The 25,000-nt window shown below is 40.3% G+C and overlaps 1 protein-coding gene across 4 annotated transcripts in view; it reads right to left on the minus strand.

Moving 5' to 3' along the window:
- The window catches only part of LOC127619546 (calcium/calmodulin-dependent protein kinase type II delta 1 chain), a 103,016-nt gene that overhangs the window by 38,270 nt on the left and 39,746 nt on the right, over positions 1–25,000 (minus strand). For 2 of the 4 annotated variants that reach the window (XM_052092430.1, XM_052092415.1), the window contains exons 4-7: positions 20,820–20,874; positions 16,976–17,041; positions 9,353–9,425; positions 557–659 (exon numbers count right to left, since the gene is read on the minus strand). In XM_052092430.1, the coding sequence (XP_051948390.1) occupies positions 557–659; positions 9,353–9,425; positions 16,976–17,041; positions 20,820–20,874 (297 nt within the window). Of the gene's footprint in view, positions 1–556; positions 660–9,352; positions 9,426–13,172; positions 13,246–16,975; positions 17,042–20,819; positions 20,875–25,000 lie in introns of all 4 variants that reach the window. The other 2 variants (XM_052092424.1, XM_052092407.1) reach the window with 1 other exon arrangement.

Consider the following 25,000-nt stretch of genomic DNA (forward strand, 5'->3'; position numbering starts at 1 on the left):
TAAAATCTGAAGTTTGTTCTATAAATGAGTTTCCCTGAATCCTCCGGACTCGCAGCATCTTGTCTGAAGATTGCAGCCTAATTCTGAAATAACTTCGGTCCCTGATGTCCCATCACACACCAGAGGCAAAAGAGCCCATAATGAGACTGGAGCTGTGTTCAAAGCCCTAGAGATCATCGTAATTATACTATCATGCTATCAGGGATTGTCCGAAAAGGAGAATTCATTTAACATAAAAAACAAAAAAATCAAGCTTTTTCATCTGACCTGGTCACCTCTGAGTCTCTCACATGGGGTAATAGTTCCCTAGCCAAAAAATTGAAGGATCATATAGGACAATACGTCCAAATGTTTTATTCTTAAGAAAGGGTCCTTTAGGATTGGTTGAATTATTCTATAAATGAATTATTATATATATCCAATGAATCTAACAACATTAACTTCAACTATTTGATATAACTTGGAGATGAATACACACCTCACGACTACCCCCTGCGATGACAATGATGTCTGATTAAGTAAAGGTTGATTAACAGGTGATTAGTTGAGTACTAACCAAACCATGCTTGTTGGTCTCCCTGCACCTCGATGGCCAGCCCAAAATCAGCCAGCTTCACCGCTGCTCCTTTGAGTTTACTGGCTAAAAGAAGATTCTCTGGCTTTGGGTGGCAGAAAAACAAGAGTTAAACATTTAACCTTCAATATATTTACAAGTCACATGTATTTTTTGGATGGTGGTATGGAGCACAAATTGGAAAATAAAATAAAAATAATAATCTTCAGTATAATATTTACTGTATATTCATAGAAGTCTTGGCTCAAAAATGTGTAGAGAGAAGACTTGTACTGAAATATATGTACAAAAGTGTCTATTTAATGTCTAATTATTAAGGAATTGGTAAAACTTTCCATTCCTTTAATATTAGATCATGAAATTGGTGTCATGAACTAACTATGAACAATATATTTTTATAGCATTTATTAATCTTAGTTAATGTTAGTGAATAAAAATGAGAGCAGTCAGAATGAACGCATTCACGCATGTGATTAATTAAAGTTTAACGCGTTATTATTTCTTAATCAAGCATTATAATAAAGCCTTATATTGTTACATTTTTTATTGTTTCCTAAGATGGAAATAAATGCATTTTGACAGAAAAAGAAGTATATATAGTGTCACAAACGTGTGATTAATTGCGATTGCCTTCAAAAATATGTGATTAATTGCGATTAACTATAATAAAAAAATAGGTGATTAATCGTAATTGCCAACAAAAACATCTGCGATTAATCGCGATTAACTACAAAAATGTGCGCTTAATTGCGCGTGACAACAAATTATACGATTCTTCGCGATTAGCTACAAAGGTATGCAATTAATGGGAATTTGCTGCAAAAATATTCGATTAATCGAGATTAAACAAAAAAATATGCAATAAATCGGTTTCCAACCAAAACATCTGTGATTAATCACGATTAACTACAAAACTGTGCGATTAATTGTGCTTAGCTACAAAAGCACTTAATCGCAATTGCAGACCAAAAAATCTGCAAAAATGTGCGAATAATTGCAATTAGCTACAAAAACATATATACGAATAATCGCGATTAGCTACAAAAGTATGCAATTAAGCAAAATTCTCTACAAACTATGCAATTAATCGCGATTAACTACAAAATTTGTGAATACTTGCAATTAGCTACAAAATTTATATACGATTAATCGTGATTAGATACAAACGTGTGCAATTAATCACAACTAGCTACACAACTATGCGATTAATTGCAATTAACTACAAAAATATTTGATTAATCGAGATTTGCTAAAAACTTTGCACTTAATCGCGGTTGCCGGCCAAAACATCTGTGATTAACCGTGATTAACTACAAAAATGTGCGATTAATTGCGCTTAGCTACAAAAACATAAACAATTAATCGCAATTGTCACCCAATAAATCTGTGATTAATCACGATTAACTGCAAACATTTGTGAATGATTGCGATTAACTAAAAAAAATATACGATTAATCGCGATTAGCTATGAAGGTGTGCGATTAGCCGTAATTAGCTACAAAAATATGCGTTTAATCGCGATTGCCTGCAGATATATGTGATTTATCGCGATTACATTTACATTTATGCATTTGGCAGACGCTTTTATCCAAAGCGACTTACAGTGCACTTATTACAGGGACAATCCCCCCAGAGCAACCTGGAGTTAAGTGCCTTGCTCAAGGGCCCAATGGTGGTGGCCGTGGGGTTAGAACCTGTGACCTTCTGATTAACAGCCCTGTGCATTAGCCCACTACGCCACCACCACTCCATTAACCACTCGATTAACTGCAAAGTTTGCGATTAGCCCCAATTAGCTACAAAATATGCGTTTAATTGCGATTTACTACAAAATATGCGATTAATCATGATTACAATATTTTAATTGACTGACTAATAAAAATACAGTTGATCATAGTTCATGTTAGTTCATAGTGCATTAACTATGTTAACATATACAACTTTTGATTTTAAATATGTATTACTATATGCTATAGATATATTAACTAACATTAACCAAGATTAAAAATGCTTTAAAAGTTTTGTTCATTTTAGTTCATGTTAAATAATGTTGGAAGCTTATTGTAAATTAGGAGATTGAATATAATGGACATTCTAGAGACTTCCAGTCAATGTAATGCAGAATCGCTGTGTTCAGTGGAAACAGCAAGAACTAGAGAGTTATTGCTAATAACACATTTTTAAACCAAGTTCAAAAGAAAGTCTTTAGAGTTATCGAACAATCAAACAAAGAGAAAGAATAAAGGAAACATAAAAAAGAAAGAAAAAGGAAAGAAAGAGAAAGAAAGAAAGAAAAAGGAAAGAAAGAAAAAGGAAAGAGAGAAAAAGGAAAGAAAGAATGAAATAAAGAAAGAAAAAGGAAAGAAAGCGAGAAAGAAAGAAAAAGGAAAGAAAGAAAGAGAGAAAAAAGAAAAAGGAAATAGAGAAAGAAAGAAAAAGGAAAGAAAGAAAGAAAGTGAAAGAAAGAAAAAGGAAAGAGAGAAAGAAAGAGAAAGAAAGAAAAAGGAAAGAGAGAAAGAAAGAAAAAGGAAAGAAAGAGAAAGGAAAGAGAGAAAGACAGAAAAAGGAAAGAAAGAGAGAAAGAAAGAAAAAGGAAAGAAAGAAAGTGAGAGAAGAGAGAAAAAGGAAAGAAAGAAAGTGAGAGAAGAGAGAAAGAAAGAAAAAGGAAAGAAAGAAAGAAAAAGAAAGAAAGAGAGAGAGAAAAAGGAAAGAAAGAGAGAGAAGAAAGAATGAAATAAAGAAAAAGGAAAGAAAGAGAGAAAAAAGAATGAAATAAAGAAAGAAAGAATGAAATAAAGAAAAAGGAAAGAAAGAAAGACAGCAAGAAAGAAAGAAATAAAGAGAGAGAGAGAAAATGTCCTGATGAATAAAACAACACAACCGCTGTGTGAGTCTCATAATACATTCATGTGCAATATTACACATGTGGCCAATAACTTACATCATGTGCAGAAGCTCAATGTAACATAAAGACTTCAAATAATCTTCAATGAATATGAAACTTTTTACCTCCACATGTATGAATGCAATTACTCCCAAAACAACAAATAAACTCCAACAAATAGAACAAACAATTCTAGTCTGTCAGGTGCGGTTAGTAGTTTCAGCGTTCCCCGTGTGCCTCGTGCAAGGTGCTAACATGCTACAGGGGGTGCAAGTCAATTAGTCATGCAGCCAAACAACCCCAAATGCTCATAATGTGAAGTTACTAGATGCCTGTTCTAGGCAGTTGCTAAGTGGCTGTCAGAGTCAAAAGTACCCACCATCAAGTCTCTATGATATTCTGGTCTCTAGATATGGCCCGGGTTCCTCCTCAGTGTAAGTCTATGGGAGTTTGTCACCCGTCAAGATCGCTTAAAAGAGTAATAGCACACCTCTCATCAACAAGAATGATTTGAGATGTCATTAATGGGATGAGTAATGTGCCAAAGACCCTCACTTTATATGTGAGCGATAACAATAGTGATGCTTGCCTAAGCCTGATACCCTGTGCAAAAGGAGGCCGCAGGAGAACTGCAGAATGCTAATTACAGGGGTGTCGAGATAAAATAAAGAATAGCCTGATGTTGTCCTTTGTTAGCGAAGAGAGAGAGAGAGAGAGAGAGAGAGAGAGAGAGAGAGAGAGAGAGAGAGAGAGAGAGATAATGACAAAGAGTTGAGATTAGAGATTCGATTTGCGATTGCCCCGAGGAGAATTTGCTAGTACATTATTGCAAGTGCTCCACAAATTAGCGTAATTAAACCTTCCCCGTTTCAAACCCTAAGGATGGCATAAATTCCTACGGCACTGATTATGTCCTCCGTAACGGTGAAATATTGTTTACGGTAAATGGCTGTTATACAATATTAAATCAAAATGAAATTTAGATTAATGGCAAAACCACAGGAGCTCATTCCACCAATTGTTACTACATGGCAAGTCAGACCTCCTCTAGCAAGCAGACTTTCGAAATAAATGCATCACATCAGAGGGGTGGTGGCGTAGTGGGCTAAAGCACAAAACTGGTAATCAGAAGGTTGCTGGTTCGATCCCCACAGCCACCACCATTGTGTCTTTGAGCAAGACACTTAACTCCAGGTTGCTCCGGGGGGATTGTCCCTGTAATAAGGGCTCTGTAAGTCGCTTTGGATAAAAGTGTCTGCCAAATGCATAAATGTAAATGTAGTGGTCTAGGCCCCCAAGCAGGCGAAATCATGATGCTCCCTCCCCCGTACTTCAGCTTTGGGGTGATGTTTTCATGCTGGTATTCGGTGCCCTATTTATGCCATACGTAATGCTGTGTGTTCCTCTCGAAACATTCAACCTTAGTTTCATCAGTCCACAAAACATTTTCCCAGTAGCGTTGTGGAGTGTCAAGGGGTCTTTGGTTTTTGTTGGAAAGCAGCGGCTTCTTTTGTGGTGTCCTGTCATGGACACCATGCCAGTTTAATGTTTTCCGTATAGTAGACTCATGAACAGAGATGTTAACCAGTTCCAGTGATTCCTTCAAGTCTTTAATCAGGTCATTACAAGTTATTTAGCACCAGGTTCCCCACAAACATGTGGTGCGTGATGGGAGTGGGGCGGCTCTCATCCGGTCACGCCCCAGCCCCGTCTCGAACGGCTCTCCTCGCCGGGTCCTTACGGGCAGGCTATCCTGGGCCAATCGGAGTACTGGCACTACGGTATAGTTGCGTTTAGGGGGGATTCTGACTTAGAGGCGTTCAGTCATAACAGATGGTAGCTTCGCACTAGTGGCTCCTCAGCCAATCACATACACCAAATGTCTGAATCTGTGGATCCTCTCATACGGGACAGGATTACTATTGCAACAACACATCATCAGTAGGGTAAAACTAACCCATCTCACGACGGTCTAAAATAAGCTAGTGTCAGGAGCTGGCAAACCTGGCATCTTATTAATGAAATGAGATTGGAGGTGTGGGTTAGAGATACATTTACATTTACATTTATGCATTTGGCAGACGCTTTTATCCAAAGTGACTTACAGTGCACTTATTACAGGGACAATCCCCCCGGAGCAACCTGGAGTTAAGTGTCTTGCTCAAGGGCCCAACAGTGGCATCTTGGTGGTGTTGGGGCTTGAACCCCTGACCTTCTGGTCAGTAACCCTGAGCCTCAACCACTGAGCCACCACTGCCTCTGACTTATAAAAAGCACTCAAACGTTTTGAGTTTGCTCACGTGGACCATGCTTTGCAAAAAAGAGATCTCAGAAGACCTACGAACAAGAGTTGTTGCTTTGCGTAAAGCTGGAAAGGGTTACAAAGTTATCTTGAAGAGCTTAGATATTCATCTGTCTAAAAATGGAGACGATTGAGTACTGTAGCTACTCTCCCTAGAAGTGGCCGTCCAGCCAAGATGACTAATATATATATATATATATATATATACATACACACACACCCGATCAGCCACAACATTAAAACTACCTGCCTAATATTGTGAAGGTTCCCCATCGTGCCCACAAAACAGCGCCAACCGTACAGAGCGGTCATCTGAGTTACTGTAGACTTTGTCAGTCCTGACCCGTATCTGCATGATTTTATGCACTGCACTGCTGCCACACGACTGGCTGATTAGACATTCACATGGATGTTTGTTGTTCTGGCCCTAAGACATTTTGAATATACAAAAAATTAGTTACAAGAGCTACGCGGAAAGAAAGCAACAGCTATAGTGTGTGTGATCTACTTAAATGGGACTTTTCTGGAGTCTTTTTGTCATTTTTGGAGCTTGACAGTCCTCGGACATTGTATGCTTTTATGCTTGGAAAGGAGAAGCGAGAACATTTCATGTTCTTTTGCTGTTTTGTTTCTGTAGCTTTGTTTCCTTTTGTTTTTTTTTTCCTATGCCGTTCACCATGGTAACGATTTGACAGCAGCCAATCACTGAGCAGAATTCAGGCCAATGCAAACGCAAGCAAGATTATTAGTCAGAAGACAATCTCACGACCGCACCTGGCTCATTTGGTTAGCAAATTAGCACTGACAAGAGCTTGCAGTGGCTTTGGTCTAAAGATGGACTGAGAACACCATACCCACCCTAAACACGGTAAACCATGTCAGCCTATACCTTTTGAGTGTTTATCATCAGTGATTTCATAAAACAACATCAGTGTTTGCAATGCAGCACTATAACAGTTATAACGTTTTAGATAAGCTCAGATTTAAAGGGACAGTTCATCAAAAACAATGAATATTCTGCCATTATTTACTCAGCTAAATGTAGTTCTAAACTCATATAAGTTGTGCTTTTCCATGGAACAGAAAAAATGTTAAGGGGACTGACATCCTCAGTCACCATTCACTTTCATTATATGGGAAAAAGAACAGCGTCAACATTCTTCAAAATGTCTCCTTTTGTGCTCCACGTAACAAAGAAAGTCATATGGGTTTAGAAAGCCATGAGGGTGAGTAAATTATGACAGAATTTTTATTTGATCTTTTTAAGGCTTTGGTTTTGTATAAAATAAAATGCCGAATCTGAGCTGCTTTGCCGTTATCATGACGCTCAGTGTTTTGTTTTCTGTCTGCTGTGCCAGAGAATCAACACATAACAACATCTTTGCAGTGCCGGTCAAAATTCCGTATGCAAATGTTCTGAAGACAGAAGACCAATCAGAATTCTGTATGCAAATGTTCTGAAGACAGAAGACCAATCAGAATTCTGTATGCAAATGTTCTGAAGACAGAAGACCAATCAAAATTCTGTTTTGAAGACAGAAGACCAATCAGAATTCTGTATGCAAATGTTCTGAAGACAGAAGACCAATCAAAATTCTGTTTTGAAGACAGAAGACCAATCAGAATTCTGTATGCAAATGTTCTGAAGACAGAAGACCAATCAAAATTCTGTTTTGAAGACAGAAGACCAATCAGAATTCTGTTTTGAAGACAGAAGACCAATCAGAATTCTGTATGCAAATGTTCTGAAGACAGAAGACCAATCAGAATTCTGTATGCAAATGTTTTGAGGACAGAAGACCAATCAGAATTCTGTTTTGAAGACAGAAGACCAATCAGAATTCTGTATGCAAATGTTCTGAAGACAGAAGACCAATCAGAATTCTGTTTTGAAGACAGAAGACCAATCAGAATTCTGTTTTGAAGACAGAAGACCAATCAAAATTCTGTTTTGAAGACAGAAGACCAATCAGAATTCTGTATGCAAATGTTTTGAAGACATAACACCAATCAGAATTCTGTATGCAAATGTTTTGAAGACAGAACACCAATCAGAATTCTGTATGCAAATGTTCTGAAGACAGAACACCAATCAGAATTCTGTATGCAAATGTTTTGAAGACAGAACACCAATCAGAATTCTGTATGCAAATGTTTTGAAGACAGAACACCAATCAGAATTCTGTTTTGAAGACAGAAGACCAATCAGAATTCCGTATGCAAATGTTTTGAAGACAGAAGACCAATCAGAATTCCGTATGAAGTTGTTACATTTCAAATGATGAACATTCTATTAATGCAAGTCTTTAGGAAATTTTCAAATTTGACTGGTAAATTTCTTCAAAAGTATAAATAGCACCGTCAATCGGTTAAAAATTTTAATCAAATTAATTGCACGGTATGCCGATTCATTCATTAAATTAAAATCGCAATTAATCGCAAACATAAATATTTGCTAAGAAAGCCCCTCAAATAACAATAATTACATTTATAATGATTAACTATTTATAAATAGTTATATTTAAATTATACATTATACATTATCCAGTGCATCCGCACAGTATTCACAACTCTTCACTTTTTCCACATTTTGTTATGTTATAGCCTTATTCCAAAATGGCTTAAATTCATTATTTTCCTCAAAATTCTACAAACAATACCCCATAATGACAATGAGAAGGAAGTTTGTTTGAAACCTTGTACATAAGTATTCACAGCCTTTGCCATGACACTCAAAATTGAGCTCAGGTGCTTCCTGTTTCCACTGATCATCCTTGAGATGTTTCTACAACTTGATTGGAGTCCACCTGTGGTAAATTCAGTTGATTGGACATGATTTGGAAAGGCACACACCGGTCTATATGAGGTCCCACAGTTAACAGTGCCTTATCACGGTCCGGGGCAAATGATTAATTGCGTAAAAATCTTATGATTGTATAATTAATCGCACCGAATGAACACGTTAAATCGACAGCCCTAGATACAAAGTGTACAGACACTAAATATAGACAGCACTCACAATTAAAATGAGCTAAAACAAGTTTTAATGGAGTCTGTACGTTAAGCGGTTCAAGCTGATTTAATTGTTGAATAGTTTAGTACTTGCACCGTGACCAAACCAGACACAATCCAACAAGATTTGTCCACAATGAACGTGAAACTACAGCATAAATCAACACAATCACAGCCAATCAGAACATGTTTGATGTTTAATGTACAGTTCAGAGGAGAAGGATTTGGACCAATGAGATTTCATAGTGGGCAACGCCTCAGAAACAGATGAAGTGATCAACAAAAACAAAAAAATGATTAAGACACGTTGTTAGAGGTTTAGAACAGGCCCTAACAAGAAAGTTTGAAGAATTTCAAGACCTCGACTCCCCAACTACAACTCAGGCTGCAGACTTCAAATACAACTAAAAACATCTGTTATCCCTCACTTTTAGGAGTACAATACCGAAACCTTTGGTTAAGCATTGGACCACAGACAGTCCACAAGGCTCTTATGGTCACACAGGTCTAAAATGTCAAAGGTAGGATGAAATAAGGAAAAGAAGTAGGATTTGGTGTTTGTGACCCCATCTCTACTCACCTTCAGGTCACGATGAACCACTCCCATCTGGTGGCAGTGGAGGACGGCCTCAAGGATCTGCTGAATGCAATGACTGCATGCAAACACCAGGGGTCGTGTGTTAGTGACGAGCACACACTCACTGTCGAGCACAGCATTGAGAGCAAGGGAGCCTGCGCTCGGAGGTGATGAATTACACTTGAATGGGCTACACTTGACTTCAAACTAAAGGTTTAAGAGTTGCATTTCTGAATAGACAATAGTTCAAATAATTCAGCTCCAAGTCAACTGAAAAGGGTCATTTAGTTTTGAATCAGAATAACTAGAATTTGAAACAAATGTCCATTGTTAAAGTGATGATGCAAAATTGCTTTATCTGCATTTTGATCTAATTCACTCAAAGGGATGGTTCGAAAGAACTGATTTGTAGAAATTAATTCAACTCCGCACTTGAATTTCAGACCAGTTTGGACTTGTTCTTTGGAAGGACCCGGCTCAACATGGTAATTCATTTCCGATCTGTTTTCGGAGTCACGAGTTCCTAAGCAACCAAATTGGCCTGGTAGAGTCACGTTGGTGTAACCTCCTCGTGGTCGCTCTCGCTCTCGGTGGGGCGCGTGGTGAGTTGTGCGTGGATCCCGCGGAGAATAGCATGAGCCTCCACATGGTCATGAGCCTCCACACGCACTAGGTCATGAGCCTCCACACGCACTAGGGCATGAGCCTCCACACGCACTGGGGCATGAGCCTCCACACGCACTGGGTCATGAGCCTCCACACGCATTAGGGCATGAGCCTCCACACGCATTAGGGCATGAGCCTCCACACGCACTGGGTCATGAGCACTAGGTCATGAGTCTCCACAAGCACTAGGTCATGAGCACTAGGTCATGAGTCTCCACAAGCACTAGGTCATGAGCACTAGGTCATGAGCACTAGGTCATGAGTCTCCACACGCACTAGGTCATGAGCCTACACACTCACTAGGTCATGAGCCTCCACACGCACTAGGTCATGAGCACTAGGTCATGAGCACTAAGTCATGAGTCTCCACACGCACTAGGTCATGAGCCTCCACACGCACTAGGTCATGAGCACTAGGTCATGAGCCTCCACACGCACTAGGTCATGAGCCTACACACTCACTAGGTCATGAGCCTCCACACGCACTAGGTCATGAGCACTAAGTCATGAGCCTCCACACGCACTAGGTCATGAGCCTCCACAAGCACTAGGTCATGAGCACTAGGTCATGAGCCTCCACACGCACTAGGTCATGAGCCTACACACTCACTAGGTCATGAGCCTCCACACGCACTAGGTCATGAGCACTAAGTCATGAGCCTCCACACGCACTAGGTCATGAGCCTACACACTCACTAGGTCATGAGCCTCCACACGCACTAGGTCATGAGCACTAAGTCATGAGTCTCCACAAGCACTAGGTCATGAGCACTAGGTCATGAGTCTCCACAAGCACTAGGTCATGAGCACTAGGTCATGAGTCTCCACAAGCACTAGGTCATGAGCCTACACACTCACTAGGTCATGAGCCTCCACACGCACTAGGTCATGAGCACTAGGTCATGAGTCTCCACAAGCACTAGGTCATGAGCACTAGGTCATGAGTCTCCACAAGCACTAGGTCATGAGCACTAGGTCATGAGCCTACATACGCACTAGGTCATGAGTCTCCACAAGCACTAGGTCATGAGCACTAGGTCATGAGTCTCCACAAGCACTAGGTCATGAGCACTAGGTCATGAGTCTCCACAAGCACTAGGTCATGAGCACTAGGTCATGAGTCTCCACACGCACTAGGCCATGAGCCTACACACTCACTAGGTCATGAGCACTAGGTCATGAGCACTAGGTCATGAGTCTCCACACGCACTAGGCCATGAGCCTACACACGCACTAGGTCATGAGCCTCCACACGCACTAGGTCATGAGCCTCCACACGCACTAGGTCATGAGCCTCCACACGCACTAGGTCATGAGCACTAGGTCATGAGTCTCCACACGCACTAGGTCATGAGCACTAGGTCATGAGCACTAGGTCATGAGCCTCCACACTCACTAGGTCATGAGCCTCCACACGCACTAGGTCATGAGCCTCCACACGCACTAGGTCATGAGCCTCCACACGCACTAGGTCATGAGCACTAGGTCATGAGTCTCCACACGCACTAGGTCATGAGCACTAGGTCATGAGCCTCCACACGCACTAGGTCATGAGCCTCCACACGCACTAGGTCATGAGCACTAGGTCATGAGTCTCCACACGCACTGGGTCATGAGCCTCCACACACACTGGGTCATGAGTCTCCACACACACTAGGTCTCCGCAGTAACACGCTCATGTGATAAGATGAACGGATTGACGTATCAGACGCGGAGGCAACTGAGATTCGTCCTCCGCCACCCGAATTGAGGCGTCACTACGCGAGGAATCGTTCAGACCAATTTTGACTGAGGATGCAAACAAATTGCTGTACTTGTGCTTTGATTCAATTCACTAAAAGCGACGATTCGAAAGAACTAATTTGTGGAAATTAACAAGACGTCCACATTTTAATTTCGGTACATTTGCGAGTCAATTTAGACTTAATCATAAATATTCAATAGATTAACAAGCACAACAACAAACAAATAAAAAAGTGCATAAAGTTTACTTTGATATTCACCATGTTGCTTTATTTTAACAAAGTCATTGTGCAGAGGGGTCTGGATAGCTCAGTGAGTATTGATGCTGACTACCACCCCTGGAGTCGCGAGTTCGAATCTTGGGTGTGCTGAGTGAACCCAGACAGGTCTCCTAAGCAACCAAATTGGCCCGGTTGCTAGGGAGGGTAGAGTCACATGGAGGGCTGGACTGGGAAGAGAAATCGGCCCAGGATTTGACATGGCAACTGGCCCAAAAAAGGTCCTTTTCTGCATATCGCGGCGCTGTTTTGTGGTCTGTTCTTCATAACCCGGCGGCTCATTTAAGCTTATCTCGGCCTGTTCGGCCCGTTTCGCGGTCGACCCACCAGCCTGCTCGGTTACCCCGATGGCCAGTCCACCCCTGATCGGCCCCAAAGTGCGTCGGCACCACCAGGAAAATGCCCGGTATGCCAGATTACCAGTCCAGCCCTGGTCACATGGGGTAACCTCTTTGTGGTCGCGGTTAGTGGTTCTCGCTCTCGTGTGATAAGTTGTGCTTGAATCACAAAGAGTAGCATGAGCCTCCACATGTTAAGAGTCTCTGCAGTTGGGAATTTGGCATTCCAAAACCCCCCTAACCCACAAAGATCACGGTGATATTTACAAAGTTGCAATATCATTTTAACAATATTACTGCACATACGTCATAAATATTCAATATATCGCCCAACGATAAAACATGTACATATTTGTGCATTAAATCAGTCACATCGATTGCCCATCTACTGTCATCATCACCTCTTTTGTCCAACTCCCCAAATCTCAATCCAGAAGTGGTGTTTGCTTCATAAGGGCGGCTGCGAGCTTGACCTACTGAAAACATTGACTTCTGGGTTTCTGAAGCTCTTTTTGCATTTTATCTTAAAATAATTAAACTCCTACAACATCAAGCGCACAGCCACCCCCAAGCCTAGGCACATCCCTGGGTGCTACATGCATACGGCATCAGAACGCTGAGGTCACTGGTTGTGTTATCACCCCCTCAGACCACCACCATGACACACCTGTCCCGGTATGTAGCTGTGTTTCGAGGAGGCGGGTGGGATGCGAGGAGGCTTCCACAATGAGAACCAGCTTTATTAGTTGTTAAGAGAATGGTGCTGGTGGGTTAAAGCTCTGAGCCTGTCATACTAACCTTCAGATCTCGATGTACAATGCCATTTAGGTGACAATGATTAACACACTCTAGAATCTGCTGTATGCAGTGACTGCGAGAGAGAGGGAGACATGGCAAGGAGGCCAGAAAGAGAGTACAGTTGAGCAAAGCACAGTCAGAACATGAAGACAGCTGGCAAACACACAGTGCAAACAGAAAGCAATGTTGGATCAAGTCAAGCGCTGCTCAATAGGAGCAAACACTGAACTCAAGTGATATGCAACTTTTACATTGAATTAAACGTAAATATAAGCAAAAAGATAGGATCTTTTCTGTATCACAGATACAAAAATAAACCCAATTAAAGGGACAGTGCACCCAAAAATGAAAATTTTGTCGTCATATATTCAATTTTAGCCTCTTGTTCCAAACCCATGTGACGTTCATCTTTAGAACTCACTTAACCTCAGTCACCATTCACTTTTAGTGCATCTTTTCCAATACAATGAAAGGGAATGGTGACTTGGCTGCCATTACATTACGCCTCAGAAGAAAGAAAGTCATGAGGGTGATGAAAGTGAATGATGACAAAGAACATAAAGTATATTAATGATGACATCTTCATTTCGGGGTAAAATATTCCTTTAAGAAAACACAAGCCACCTCCAGAATATAGCAGCAGACAAAGAATTTGAATTCGAAGCAAACAAATCATCTAAAAGCAGACATGAACAGATAAAGGCCTGGAAGACTGCAGACACTATAAACGATTGAGGGCATTTCTTTCTTGGTTTTTATAGCGTTTAAAAGGAACGTTCATTTGTGGCATCATGTCAATTACCATAAAAATACATTTCTGTCCCTCCTTTTCTTTAAAAATGCAAACAAAGACATTACAAGGAGGCAGGGGTACGCTGCTTCATGCTTCATGCTGGAACGCCCCCAATATTCAAGCCAAATCTACGCCCTTGCAGTGAGACACATACAATAGAAATGAATGCAGACAATTTGGGTTTTATAAAAGCATTTACATTAACCTGTTGATACGCAATCGCCCGCACGCGGTGGTGACGTCACTCCGCTTACATTTAATATATAATTTACCGTCTATAAATGTAATTAATGTTACATTATACATCTTGTCAAAGGTCAACATTGATATCAGATCTCTGTTTCACGATAGCAATCCTCCAGAAACAGCAACTGAGTTATTTGTGCAGGAGTACAAATGAAAACATGCGATATCAAAACGGGACTTATTATGAAAACACGATCGCCAGATGAATCCAGTTCAACACACTTTGGTCAATCGTCCACGACAAGGGTTCATTGACAAACATCCAATAGCACTTTTTGTCCATAAAAGTGATAAATCTGAGAAATATTGATTTATTCTCCATTGTTTACATGAGATCTCGCCTGAAAGAATTACCCTTCGTCATCGTTCTTCAACAAACTGCGATCTGAGCAGCATTCATGTTGTAAAACTGTATATGATCTGATATATTAGAGTCTCATAAACAAAACCAGCCCGTCTCCAAAGTCTATTTTTAAAATGTGGTGTAGTTTTATTCATAATAGTCGAGCAGTGCAGTCAGATTTAGTGTTGACTTTGAGAGGCGGAGCTTTAATTTTACTCTGAACGCTTCCAGCGATTTTACAGAGATTAAAGCTGCAGGAACTCATTTATTATTCGATCATCTTCAGATTTGAAGCGTAACTTCTTTAGACTCGTGACTTTGAGGACATTGTATTTCTGGTGTGTCTTGGCACTTTTATTATTGTTTTTTTAGATTATAAAAACATGTTCAGCACAAAATATATCCATTACTATAAACTTCAGCTTCTCTAACTTTAAAAAATAAAAACATATATTATTTATATTAAACTTGGGGAATAAAGCACAAAGTGTCTCTTTCAAAAGATACAACTGTGTCCGTACTCCAAAGGGTCCCGTAAATACAACCATTTATGTTCAGGTATGTCATTTTCATGGTTTGTGCTCCTTCTGTTAAACATGTATACCTTTACGCCATCTTGGCAATGAAGCTGTAACTTTAAACAGAAAAGGTTAGTAAGTGATTGTATCACAGTAAAATCATGTTAAAATGCATATTGGTTAAATTATGTGGCTATAGTTTTGAAACAGTAACCAAGTTTCCATTCACTTTTTGCGCCATTCTGTCATAGACAAAGTGGAAATGCGTAAATAAATATTTGCAAAAATTGCTGTATCCAATCAAAAGGCCTTTTACCGATAAAATCGTGTGTCATGACGTCATTTTTTTATTTTTAGCCCATTTTTCTCAAAATTTGGAATGCCCAATTCCCAGTACTAAGTGGGTCCTCGTGGTGGCGCGGTTACTCACCTCAATCCAGGTGGCTGAGGACAAGTCAGTCTCAGACCGTCAATCCGCGCATCTGATCACGTGACTCGTTGTGCATGACACATGGGAGACTCACTGCATGTGGAGACTCATGCTACTCTCCACGATCCACACACAACTCACCACACGCCCCACTGAGAGCGAGAACCACTAATCGTGAACACGAGGAGGTTACCCCATGTGACTCTCCCCTCCCTAGCAACCGGGCCAATTTGGTTGCTTAGGAGACCTGACTGGAGTCACTCAGCACGCCCTGGATTCAAACTCAGAGGTGGTAGTCAGCGTCAATACTCGCTGAGATACCCAAGCCTCCATTTTTATCTTTTGTTTAATCCCCTTGGCACTGCATTTTATTTCTCTTTTTGTTTTTCAGCTCTGAAAACTCTGTTATTACAATACAATAAAGAAGAAGCATGTTTTTTTGTCTGTTGTCTTCTCATTGGCCAACATCAACTTCTGAACTCACAGAACTTAAACAACCGGAAACAACGGGCTTACATTTTGGGAGTGGGACATTGCAGATTCACAGTTTTATGTAATATTACCTGGGTTATTGTTATCGTCTGTTTTCGTTAAAGACTCCGTAATCTTTACCGGCTCGTGAATACATAATCCATATAAAGTCTGGAAATCTTCCATTCAAGAATAAAGGCAAGGGTGAAGATTTGGCTTGAGAATTAGGGGGGTTGCAGTGTGAAGCATTTACATGTTTCCATTGATCATGGAATAAATAATGGTGGGGGTTGGGGGGGTGGTGTTAATTTGTATCGATAATTAGCATTTCCATCGGCTTCATTTTGAGTGCTAAACCTTTTTTAAAAAAAAAAGAAAAATCCTAACGTATTTATTGGGTATTTTTAACGTTTTACGGATTAGCCCCATTTACTTCCATTTTCAGTGCCTCGCTGTAACTTCAACACAGAACACAAGGGATGAGTCCAAATCCGTTTTTGTGGTAATCATCATTATGCCACAAATGCTTGAACTTTAACTTGTATTGATCCTGGAATATTCCTTTAAATGACACTGCAAAGGAAACTGTGAGTGCATTTACATGCACAAACTAAATGCCAACGTGTGTGTTCACGTATAGCTTTAAATGCCATTCCTTTATCAGGGTAAGGTTATAAACGGTTTAAGCAAAAACCGTTTGGCACACACAGATTTTTGCCCATTACCCCAATAACCAGATGATTTAAAATCTCATGTAAATCTGGTTTTATTACAATGTTTTTGGTAGTTATAAGCATATTTCTGTGCATGTAAATCCACTAAGTGTAATTAATATGCTTTTATACATATTGCATTCAATTACTCGTTGAATTCTGCCACTGCATCCAAAGGCATTGCTGCTGTTTCACTTTCATAGATGTCATGCATTATAATAGGAAAAGAGCTTGGCATTCTAATAAGAGTGGGGTTAATAGAGGTTTGCATATAAAGACAAGCACTAACCTGGCATCTGCCTCACTGTAGTATTCTCTGGCAACAATATCTTCAAACAGTTCTCCTCCCGTGACTCTGGAAAAGTTCAAACACATCACAAAGTGCCATTTCAAACCTCAACATCTCTTAAATAGCAAGTATGTGAGTTCAAGATGCATTTTTGACATTCAAATCAATAAATAAACAATGCAAGAGGCCTAAAATTAGATGATACATGATACATTTTGTGGGGGGAAAAAATACAGTGATACTGTACAGCCATTTTGGCTCAATTTAATGAAGGTTGTAAACAGATTTTGACAATTTCTGTAAAAATAAAATTTAAAAACATCTGTTAGAAATCTTAAAGGGGCATTCAGTAGCTCTCTAGCGCTAGCATTGCCGTTCTTCGCGTACTTTAAGTACCGATGACAGTGGTGTTAGACGCTGTACTGCCATCTATCGACATGGATCAGCACGATCATCTGTGCTGCCCACGCCAGCTCTGGAATCATACCACTCAACTCTCCCATTTTTCCCGGGCGTCTCCCATAATTCACATCCATCCAGGGCTGTCCTTTTCTGCATATCATGGCGCCATTTTGTGGTTCGTTCTGCATAATGAGGCGACGCATCGTTGCTTATCGTGGTCCATTCGGCACGTCTCGCGGTCGAACCACCGGCCCGCTCGGTTGTCCCAATGGACATTCCGCCCCTGAGTGGCCCAAAAGTGCGTCGGCCCACCGGGAAAGTGCCCGTTATGCCAGGTTACCAGTCCAGCCCTGCACCCATCTCTCGCCCCTGTCCTATAATTGTATGGCCCAAACCTCGTTATACGAATTATCACATCAATATATTATTCCAAGGTTGTCCAGTTGCCAGATCTTGTATGAAACGCATCCTACGCACACAATCGACACATCATGCAAATTTCAACCCATTTGTGACCTCAACCTGGCAACTTACAACCCAGTTGTGCTGTTGATATCCGCGCAGGTAGTAGACGCGGGAAGTTGAATCAAGCCTCCCTGATAGATGTGGAGAAGAAGACACAGATGGTGTTCCGGCAAAAAAAAAAATATATACATGTAAATTTAACAACAGCTGGACGGAAGAATTTAATTTCATATCTCGGAGCCATATCGACAATACCAACGCCTTTTGCAAAGTGTGTCGCTCTGATTCTAATATCGGACACGGTGGGAAAAATTATGTTACTTAGCACATTAAAAACACAATGGCACCATTTGTATGTATTTAGACTGCCTCTGCCATCCAGCAGGACAGATTATTATTGTCCCTCATAACAATAATCTTTGGAGACTAAGTTTCACAGGTTGGTTTGGAGCTTCAAAGTCCTGGTCACCATTCACTTGCATTGTATGGACCTACATAGCTGAAATATTCCTCTAAAGAAAGAAAGAAAGCCAAACACATCCGGGATGACATGAGGATGAGTACATTTATGAGAGAATTGTCATTTTTGGGTGAACGGTCCCTTTAATGTACTTGAGGTACCTTTTGACTTATGATGCTACCTTGGAAGGTAGCTACCTATGTAGGCAGTAGACTATGACACAAGACAGCTCAGTAGGATTGGGAACAAAAAAAACACTTCTGAGGACAACTGCTAAAAGCCTCAAAATTACAGCCTCAAAAATGACCACAGAAATGACTCATAACCTCTGAAAGCTGGACTCCTGTGGCATGAAATAAGCGTAATGAGGGCCTGATGAGTCATATTTCACTGTTTTTTGTTTTTGTTTTACATTTGGATGGGTTAAAGGAATAGTTCACCCAAAAATAAAAAATTCTGTCAAATTCAACACATACCAGATGACTTACTTTCTTCCCTGGAAGACTATTAGGCAGAATGTTCGGGACTGTCATCCTCAGTCACCATTCACTTTCATAGTATAGAAAAAGATGCAATGAAAGTGAATGGTCATTTGAGTTTGGAACAACATGAGGGTGTTTAAATGAGAGAGAGAACTGTAATAAATACATGACTCATTTTAATATAGGTAATATAGTTCATTAGCCTAACTGTGGGTTAATCAATGAAGTGACGCTCATTTTTAATCCTGATCTATTAAGTTATTCACAAACATTATAAGTGCAACTCACACAAAACTACTTGACTACAAAGTCATTCTGATAAAAAACGTTTAAATGGTGTAACCACTTGAAAAAAGATATGTTAGCATATGTAGCTTGGAAGTTTTTTATTATTATTACTTGGAAAAAATAAGCCAAGAAACAATTTTTTTTTAAAATATTCATAAATATGAATAGTTTCAAACTTTTGACTACCAAATCAAAAGTACACGCAGGTAGCCATTTTGTTATCATGTGACAAAAACAAAAACAGAACGGACCAAATAATATCAGATATTGTGATATCTGGGTCAAACGGAGCAATGATAAGAACACTTCTTGATATTTAATATATATATATGTTACCTTGAAAAATATCTTTGAAGGGTGCCTGGTAGCTCAGCGAGTAAAGACGTTGACTACCACCCCTGGAGTCACGAGTTCGGGGCGTGCTGAGTGACTCCAGCCGGGTCTTCTAAGCTACCAAATTGGCCTGGTTGCTAGGGTGGGTAGAGTCACATGGGGTAACCTAATCGTGGTTGCTATAATGTGGTTCTCGCTCTCGGTAGGGCGCGTGGTGAGTTGTGAGTGGATGCCGCGGAGAGTAGCATGAAGCCTCCACACGCACTAGGTCTCCACGGTAATGCACTCAACAAGCCACGTGATAAGATACACGGATTGACGGTCTCAGACGCGGAGGCAATGGAGATTCGGACTTAGAGCGCATTGGGGATTGGGCATGCCAAATTGGGGAGAAATTGCGGTAGCGTAGCGGTTAGCGCGCTGCGCTACGAACCTGGCGACCTGAGTTCGATTCCAGCTCATGGCCAACACCAGTGACGATTATCTGAACCGGTCCCGGGCCTCCCCTAGGTCGACTCAGCCTAAAACGAGTACCTGGTGCGGTGTGTAAAAACATCGCCATTGGGGAGACAAAGGCGGTCGGGCGTGGTGCTGGCCACCCACCCCCTTGTGTACAGCAACTGCCCCTACAGTCCGTTAAGGCTAAATGGGGGATCTTTATCTTTTTCTTTGTATGTTTGAAAGCATTTAAATGAATTAGTAAGTTGTGTACGCTCTCGTGTATTCAAGGTGCAAGGAACGTATTTTAATACCTTTTACTTGATGGTTACACCAAATTACATTTTTTAAGTAATTAAACCAATGATTATTATTATTAACGGTGTATCCCTATTATTAATATTAAGCCTAATAAATGTAAATACTGGACACTGTGAACTCTTGAACTTTGTGTCTTTTAATCAAAGCATTTAACACACTTTAACCTTAGTTACATCACTGTAATACAGAGCATCAAGTCCTTTACTATTAATTTAGCTTCAAACGTGGCTCATCCAATCAGATTCCAACTTTTAAGTTTTATAAATGGAATTGCATGTTATGAATATATAATATAAGTGAGAATTTTGAAAGCGAAATGGCATGTTTTAAAGACAAAATGATGAAGAAGGATTCCGTTAGTCACATCTGTGTTTGCACACTCCCGCACAGAGACACACACACACACACACACACACACACACACACACACACACACACACACACAGAAGAAATACAGTCCAATTATTGTGGTTTCTCTGATCTGGGTTCACTCATTATACATCATTTATTTGGTGTGTGGAGGAGTGATCCTTTGAACGCTCTCATTAATTACACACATTTAGCAGGAGCCCAGGAGACGAACCCTCACACTGACACACACACACACACACACACACACACACACACACACACACACACAGAAGTATTCACTCACAAATCAAAGACAAGGTAGTGGACTCCCTCTTCTGATATGCTGTCATGGAGCCGCACTGTGGAGAAGAGAGATATAGAGAGAGAGAGTCTGATTAGATTGTATTGAACAGCTCACTTTCATACTCATTAGAACGAGAGCTGGGATTTTCACAGATGGAAAAACCCATATAATCCACAAATTCAAATTATTTATGCTTCCTTTCATCGTCTCAGATGTATAACATTACATATTCAAAGCTGAATGAGGACACATCAGTTTGATACTGTTATAAAAAACTCTTAATAACAAACATAAACAAGTGCATTTCACTACAGCAAATGTAAATAAGTGACTTGGAAAAGTTGGGAATGGAACGCACAATATATTGACAGGTCTTGGAGGGTGGGCAGAGGGGCACCAGTAATCCTCTTAGCAGTCCTGTCTGTCAGTTGTAGTTTCCTTCGGTCTGATTTGGTGGCTGAACCAAACCAGATAGTTAAAGATAGGACAGACTCAATGATGATTGAGTAGAACTGTGTCAGCTGCTCTAGTGGCAGGTAGACCTTCCTCAGCTGGTGAAGGAAGTACAACCTCTGCTGAGCCATCTTCAATGGAGTCTACATGAAGATCTGTGTGAAGATGGGGGCCAGTTGGTCAGCGTAGACTTTAAGACCAGAGGGGGCCAGAGGCTTTCCTAGTCTTCTGTTTCTGGAAGACCCAGCGCACATCCTCCTCACAGACCATAAGTGCAAGTTGTGGTTGAGTTGCAGGAGGTGTTGGTGTGTGTTAAGTGAAGATCAGAGCAGGGGAGGGGTGTGAGACTGGGCTTTTCAAACCTGCAGTAAAACACATTCAGGTCAGCCAGTTGTTGATTCTCTACAGAGCGAGGGGGTGGTGTCTTGTACTTGGTGATGTCCTTCAGGCCTCTCTGCACAGATGCAGGATTTTTCAGAGTAGCTTCTTCTATCCACTCTGGTCTCCATAGCCAGTGTGTTTCTGGCCTGATTATAAAAGATTTTATCACACCTTCTGTAAGCATCCTCTTTGGCATGACAAAGCTGTCTGAGTTTTGAGGTAAACCATGGTTTGTCAAATCAGTGCAGTCAAAACAGGCTTCTGGTCCAGCTCTGCTTCATTGGTCAATTTCTTTACAGTCCTTACTACAGGTTTAGCTGATTTAAGTTTCTGCTTGTAGGTCAGGAGAAGATGAACCAGACAGTGATCAGAGAGTCCTGAGTATGCACGTGGGATGGAGCGATATGCATCTTTTACACTGGTGTAGCGGTGGTCCAGTATATTTCTGTCTCTGGTGGGGCATGTGATGTGTTGTTTATATTTTGGCAGTTCACGGGTGAGGTTAGCTTTATTTAAATCTCCCAGAATAATGATAAGAGAGTCCGGGTGCTGTTTCTCTGTGTCTGTGATGTGATCCACCAGCTGTTGCAATGCTGCATTCACGCATGCTTGTGGTGGGATGTAAACACTCACCAGAATAAACAAGGAAAACTCCTGTGGCGAGTAGAAAGGCTTAAGGCTGATGAAGAGTGCTTCTAAATTAGGACAGCACATCTTCTTCAATGAGGTTACAACTGTACACAAACCTTCTTTGATGTAAAAGCCTCTCGTTAAATCCTAAGACTTCAGTTACTAATCTTAGCGTTAATACAAAAGCTTTTTGCTTAAACACTGGCCCTTAACACATACTTAGTTTACTCATTTTAAATCTTGACTTGTACTGCACATGAATAACTAATATTGGCATTATTTTCATGCTGGTTAGCCAGAGGGGAACTGGCCCCCCACAGTGAGCCTGGTTTCTCCCAAGGTTATTTTTCTCCTTTAACCAAATATAAATATACAGTTGAAGTCAGAAGTTTACAGACACCTTCCACAATATATTTATATTTCAACAAATATATTTCAACAAATTCTTTCACAATTCCTAACATTTAATCATAGAAAACATTCCCTGTCTTAGGTCAGTTAGGATCACTACTTTATTTTAAGAATGTGAAATGTCAGAATAATAGTAGAGAGAATTATTTATTTCAGCTTTTATTTCTTTCATCACATTCCCAGTGGGTCAGAAGTTTACGTAAACTTTGTTAGTATTTGGTAGCATTGCATTTAAATTGTTTAACTTGGGTCAAACGTTTTGGGTTTCCTTCCACAAGCTTCTCACAATAAGTTGCTGGAGTTTTGTCCCGTTCCTCCAGACTGAACTGGTGTAAATGAGTCAGGTTTGTAGGCCTCCACACTCACATACGCTATTTCAGTTCTGCCCACACATTTTCTATCAGATTGAGGTCAGGGCTTTTTGCAACTGAGCTTTAACTTCCTGGCTGATGTCTTGGGATGTTGCTTCAATATATCCACATCATTTTCCTTCCCCATGATGCCATCTAATTAGTGAAGTGCACCAGTCTCTCCTGCATTAAAGCACCCGCACAACATGAGGCTGCCACCCCCATGCTTCACGGTTGGGATGGTGTTCTTCGGCTTGCAAGACTCACCCTTTATCCTCCAAACATAACAATGGTTATTATGGCCAAACAGTTCAATTTTTGTTTCATCAGACTGGAGGACATTTCTCCAATAGTAAGATCTTTGTCTCATGTGCACTTGCAAACTGTAGTCTGGTGTTTTTATGGTGGTTTTGGGGCAGTGGATTCTTCCTTGCTGAGCAGCCTTTCAGGTGATGTTGATATAGGACTCATTTTACTGTGGATATAGATACTTGTCTACCTGTTTCCTCCAGCATCTTCACAAGCTCCTTTGCTGATTCAACACTTGGAGACAGAATATGTCTCCTTCTTGAGTGGTATGATGGTCCATTGGTGTTTATACTTGCACACTATTGTTTGTACAGATGAACATGGTAACGTTAGGTGTTTGGAATTTGTTCCCAAGGATGAACCAGACTTGTGGAGGTCCACAATTCATTTTTGTATTTTTTTAGGTCTTGGCAGATTTGTTTTGATTTTCCCATGATGTCAAGCAAATGGGTACAGAGTTTGAAGTTAGGCCATAAGATAAATCTACATGTCCACCTCCAGTTGACTAATTGAAGCTAATTGTCTAAAGGCTTGACATCATGTTATTGTTATGCTTGAGTAACGAGGCAGACGAGGAGATGTGGATCCAAACGCAGTTTGAACTTTATTACGTGAACCAAACAGGAAAACACAAAGGAACAACCCACGATGGGGAAATGAAACATAAAATAGCGAATTAAACACGAGGTAAGCAACAGGGGACTCGAGGAGGAAACACACACCAGGTTGACATCAAACGACGATCGACAAAGACTGAACAAAGACACGGGGTATAAATACACAAACAAGGGAAAAAGGGGCCAATGAACGAACAGAACTCAAACAAGATAATAAGGTGATTAACAGAAGCAAACGGCAAACTAATGAGGGCAGGTGAAAACAATGACAGGGAACACGAACGCTAACAGAGGACTATGGAGTTACATAAGGGACTAAAGTGAAAACTAAGAAGTGCAAAAGTGACAAGATGGAAAACAAGAGGGCAACAGTGAAACAAGACAGGGTAACCATAACAGTTATGGAGTTTTCTAAGATGCTTAAAGACACAGTTAACTTAGTGTATGTAAACTTCTGTCCCACTGGATTTGTGATATAGTCAATTAAAAGTGAAACAATCGGTCTGTAAACAATTGCTGGAAAAATTACTCGTGTCATGCACAAAGTAGATATCCTAAACAACTTGCCCAAACTATAGTTTGCTAATATTAAATCTGTGGAGTTGTTAAAAAATAAGTTTTAATGACTTCAACCTAATTGTATGTAATCTTCTGACTTTAACTGTATATATATATATATATATATGTATGTATGTATGTATGTATACATGCTATAAAATCAGTGGACATACTGTTAGTAAAAGTTGGGCAAAATCAATTTTTACAGCGTTTAGTTAGTTTATGGAGGTCATCTATATGCTATCTATGTATATATTGTATACTAAATGTGTGTAAAATATATATTAAACTTTGGCCAAAACGAGGTTTCGGAGCATAATTTTGCTGTCTTCTATCTTTGGGTCGGGAGTGTGATGATGTCTTAAAAAGCTGTCTAGGTAGGCAGCTCACAAGGGTATGAAACAGAGCCTCAGGATCAGTTTATTTGCACATCAATACTGACAATAACTCAGTCGAAAGATGAAAATCTTCT

This window comes from Xyrauchen texanus, chromosome 2, assembly GCF_025860055.1.
Source record: "Xyrauchen texanus isolate HMW12.3.18 chromosome 2, RBS_HiC_50CHRs, whole genome shotgun sequence".
Classification (NCBI taxonomy): domain Eukaryota; kingdom Metazoa; phylum Chordata; class Actinopteri; order Cypriniformes; family Catostomidae; genus Xyrauchen; species Xyrauchen texanus.